General features: G+C 43.6%; 1 protein-coding gene across 1 annotated transcript in view; it reads left to right on the forward strand.

Moving 5' to 3' along the window:
* Window positions 1-1,369: 1,369 nt before the first annotated feature.
* The window catches only part of LOC128369736 (receptor-type tyrosine-protein phosphatase N2-like), a 158,011-nt gene continuing 154,584 nt past the window's right edge, over window positions 1,370-4,796 (forward strand). Inside the window, exons 1-2 of the mRNA XM_053330812.1 lie at window positions 1,370-1,397; window positions 3,783-3,847. Of these exons, the coding sequence (XP_053186787.1) occupies window positions 1,370-1,397; window positions 3,783-3,847 (93 nt within the window). The remainder of the gene's footprint in view (window positions 1,398-3,782; window positions 3,848-4,796) is intronic.

The following is a 4,796-nucleotide window of genomic DNA, read 5'->3' on the forward strand; positions in this document are numbered from 1 at the left end:
TCCTTTCTTCTCTCTGTTCTTCTTTCTTTCCTTCCTCCTTCCTCCTCTGTCCTTCCTTCACTATATGTCCTTCCTTCCTTTCTTCTCTCTGTTCTTCCTTCTTTCCTTCCTCCTTCCTCCTCTGTCCTTCCTTCACTATATGTCTTTCCTACCTTTCTTCCCTCCTTCCTTTTGTCTGTCCTTCCTTCCTTTCTTCTCTCTGTTCTTCCTTCTTTCCTTCCTCCTTTCTGTCTGTCCTTCCTTCACTATCTGTTTTTCCTACCTTTCTTCCTTCATTCCTTTTGTCTGTCTGTCTTTCCTTCCTTCCTTCCTTCCTTCCTTCCTTCCCTCTGTTCTTCCTTCTTTCCTTCCTCCCTTCTGTCTTTTTGTCTGTCATCTTTTTAATGATCTGGCCCACATGAGATCAAACTGGCTCTAAGTGAGTCAACACGATGAAGACACACCAGCGCTTCACACTTTCATTCCTTTTTTTTTTTTTTTGGGTTGTTTTGCTTCCTCCAGAGTGCGAGAGCGGCTTTAACTTTGTAGAAACTGTGAGGAATATAACGTAGAATCTTAATTCATCAATTACGGTAGTGATAGTGATTGTAATTTGTCAATTATGAAAGTGACGTTGATTGTAATTCTCCAATTATGAAAAGTGAAAAACATCAAAATGGCTGCCATGTTTTTTGTCTTCCCGATGATGGCAGATTTATTTTAGACTCAGTCATCTGTAAGTTTAAACCTTTTGGATGGATGAGGTTCTGGTTCTTCTGTATGTTTAAGGGCGTATTCACACCAGGAAAGTCCTTTGGTCCACTTATTTAGTCCGGACCAAAATATAATGTTTCTTTTTTGGTTTGGTGCGGTTCCTGTTCACATTGCGCTTTTCGCAAGTGGACCAGAATTTGTCAACAAACTCACGTGTGTGCAAAGATCGTTCAATCATTGGACAAAAAGCTCTGGGGTCGGGGTAAAGCGGTAAGGGAAAAAAGGGGGGGGGAGCGCCGGTTAAAGTAAACAATCATGGACGTCCAGCAGCGCGCTGCACTCGTTGTGCTGATGTTAATTTGTGTCATTCAGTTGCAAACGTTTCAGGCGCATTTGGAGCAACACCAGCTTCTGGTGCAACGTCATTTTCAGCTGCCGGTTTGCTAATCAAGTTTGGAGTTGCTAAGGCACTAATCAAACAATTATTTCCCATAATGCGGTCGGCTACGAGAGCCTGTTGCGTCCAAAAAGGCATGTGATTATTTATAACTGGGTCGGACCAAGCGCGGTCGCATTCACATATCAAGCGAACCGTTCCAGGGTCCGTTTGGAAGCGAACCGAGACCACCTCTCCGACTGGGTCTCGGTCCGACTGTTTGGTCCGCTCCAGAGTTCGATGGTTTGTGTTCACACCAGCCCAAAAGGTCCGCACCAGCGATTTTTTCGGTTTGGTCCGAACCAAACAAGGCAGGTGTGAATACGCCCTAAGTATGTTTAGAGCTCAGGAGGAATGAGGGAGGAAGGAAGATGGAAGAAGGAAGGAAAAGAGGGAGGATGGAATGGAGGAAGAAGGAAGGATGGAAGGAAGGGAGGAAGAAGGAAGGAAGGGAGGAAGGAAGAAATTCTGGTTCTTCTGTATGTATAAGTACGTTTAGAGCTCAGGAGGAAGAAGGAAGGGAGGGATGGAGGAAGGAAGGAAAGGAGGAAGGGATGAAGTATATATATAAGTTGTGTGTTTAGAGCTCAGGAGGAAGAAGGAAGGAAGGAAGGAAACATAGATTTTTCCGTGAATCAGTCGAGCGCAGATTTTAAAAGCTGGTTTAGCTGAATTCATATCATTGATTAATGGCAGCTACTGTACACACATCGATGCTTGCTGCACATTATTGGAGACTCTCATGAAGGTTGATATACAAGGAGTCTGAAGTGTTACCATACTTAAGATTTCTGTCGTGTTAGAAAGTAATTGCTGTGTCTTTTTCTTTTTCTTTTTCATTTTAAACCTCCTGTTGTGCTCAGGTCAAGGAAGGAAGGAAGGAAGGAAGGAAGGGAGGAAAGGAGAAAAGAAGGAAGGGAGGAAAAGAGGGAGGAAGGAAGGAAGGAAAGAAATGAGGAAGGACGGAAGGAAGGAAATGAAGAAGGAAAGAAGGAAGGGAGGAAAGAGGAAGGAAGGAATTGGGGAAAGAAGGAAATGAGGAAGGAACGAAGGAAGGGAGGAAAGGAGAAAAGAAGGAAGGGAGGAAAAGAGGGAGGAAGGAATGAAGGAAGGGAGGAAAGAGGAAGGAAGGAATTGGGCAATGAAGGAAATGAGGAAGGAAGGGAGGAAAGGAGAAAAGAAGGAAGGGAGGAAAAGAGGGAGGAAGGAAGCAAGGAAGGAAATGAGGATGGAAGGAAGGAAGGGAGGAAAGAGGAAGGAAGGAATTGGGGAAAGAAGGAAATGAGGAAGGAACGAAGGAAGGGAGTAAAGGAGGAAAGAAGGAAGGAAGGCAGGGAGGAAAAGAGGGAAGAAGGAAGGAAGGAAGTAATGAAGGAAGGAAGGAAGAAAAGAGGAAGGAAGTAAGGAGAGGAAAGAAGGAAGGAAGTAATGAAGGAAGGAAGGAGGAAAATAGGAAGGAAGTAAGGAGAGGAAATAAGGAATGAGGAAGGAAGGAAGGAAGGAGGAAAAGAGGAAGGAAGTAAGGAGAGGAAAGAAGGAATGAGGAAGGAAGGAAGGAGGAAAAGAGGAAGGAAGTAAGGCGAGAAGGAAGGAAGGAACAGTCAAAAGAGATGGGGTCAATTTGACAGGAGGGTTAAATTAAGGGAACTGATTTCTGTATTTCTGGTGTTTGATTTATTTTTTATGTAATCTCTGCGTCATTGAATATGAGTCACCTCACAATGAATCCCCAAGAAAATACAGAAAAGCTGATGATAATGAATATTTCTGTTTCTTTATATCCGAGGTGTCAAACATGCGGCCTGTGGGCCAGAACCGGCCCGCTGAGGGGTGCTATCTGGCCCTTTTCCTTCCTTCCATCTGTCCTCCTTATCCTCCTTTTTTTCCTTTCTTCGTTCCTTTGTTTCTTTCTTCCTTCCACCTGTCCTTACTCCCTTCCTTCCATCTGTCCTTCCTACCTTCCTTTTTTCCTTTCTTCGTTCCTTCGTTTCTTTCTTCCTTCCATCTGTCCTTACTCCCTTCCTTCCATCTGTCCTTACTCCCTTCCTTCCATCTGCCCTTCCTACCTTCCTTTTTTCCTTTCTTCGTTCCTTCGTTTCTTTCTTCCTTCCATCTGTCCTTACTCCCTTCCTTTTTTCCTTTCTTTGTTCCTTCCTTCCTTCCTTCCATCTGTCTTTCCTACCTTCCTTTTTTCCTTTCTTTGTTCCTTCCTTCCTTCCATCTGTCCTTACTCCCTACATTCCTTTTTTCCTTTCTTTGTTCCTTCCTTCCTTTCATCCCTCTGTTCTTCCTTCTTTCCTTCCTCCCTTCTATCTGTCCATCCTTCACTATCTGTCTTTCCTACCTTTCTTCTCTCCTTCCTTTTTGTCTGTCTTTCCTTCCTTCCTTCCTTCCTTCCTTCCTTCCATCTTTTTAATGATCCGGCCCACATGAGATCAAATTGGTCTGTATGTGGCCTTTGAATGAAAATGAGTTTGACTCCCCTGCTGTATATTCATGCTTTGATTTAGCTTCATGTACCAATAAGGGGTTTTGATTTGGGACAGTTTTCAGTTTTTTTCTCATTCACAGGCTGAAAATCTATCTTTGACATTTTTCAGTGTATTAATGGCTCCTGTTTTTTTTCCCCCCTTCCCTTCTTTTCTTACTGTAGTTGAGAAGAAAGTGGCTCTGGAGAAGGAAGCCAAGGTCAACATCCTGGAGGCCGGCGTCACTGATGTGAGTACATAATCCTTTCATCATTTTGAGACTGATTGATTTTAATTCATTATTATTGTGTCATGCCATAAACTGGCACAAATACAGGTGTAACACCTGTTTAAAGTTTTGTTCCTGAGAATTCGGAGCCGTAGCGAGTAACGCACTTCCTGTCATTTTCACAAAATAAAACAACCTGTTACCTTTTATTATTAAGAAAACCATAACGATAGAATTGGTGCTTTTATTTTGAAAACAGGAAGCGAACATACCCTCGCCGTAGCTAACTTGATCTGTGACGTTTGTATTTTGGGTTTTTGTCAGAAGTTGTGTTGCATCTTGGGTAATGTGAGTGTGAGTAGTAGTGTTGCATCTTGGGTAATGTGAGTGTGAGTAGTAGCGTTGCATCTTGGGTAATGTGAGTGTGAGTAGTAGCGTTGCATCTTGGGTAATGTGAGTGTGAGTAGTAGCGTTGCATCTTGGGTAATGTGAGTGTGAGTAGGAGCGTTGCATCTTGGGTAATGTGAGTGTGAGTAGTAGTGTTGCATCTTGGGTAATGTGAGTGTGAGTAGTAGCGTTGCATCTAGGGTAATGTGAGTGTGAGTAGCAGCGTTGCATCTTGGGTAATGTGAGTGTGAGTAGTAGCGTTGCATCTTGGGTAATGTGAGTGTGAGTAGTAGCGTTGCATCTTGGGTAATTTGAGTGTGAGTAGTCAGCTCTTGATGCATACTCTGCATTTCTGGAGAATCTAGTAAACCATCCAGGAACTTCTCACATACTCTAAATCACATACTACACAGTTAAACACACTACATACTTCACATGACCTCAGAGTTAGTACGAGTAGCACATCAGGGGTGTCAAACATGCGGCCCGTGGGCCAGAACCGGCCCGCCAAGGGGTCCACTTCGGCCCACTTTCCTCCCTGTCTTTTTTTCCTTCCTTCCTTCCATCTGTCCTTCCTACCTTC

This window comes from Scomber japonicus, chromosome 12 (assembly GCF_027409825.1).
Source record: "Scomber japonicus isolate fScoJap1 chromosome 12, fScoJap1.pri, whole genome shotgun sequence".
Classification (NCBI taxonomy): domain Eukaryota; kingdom Metazoa; phylum Chordata; class Actinopteri; order Scombriformes; family Scombridae; genus Scomber; species Scomber japonicus.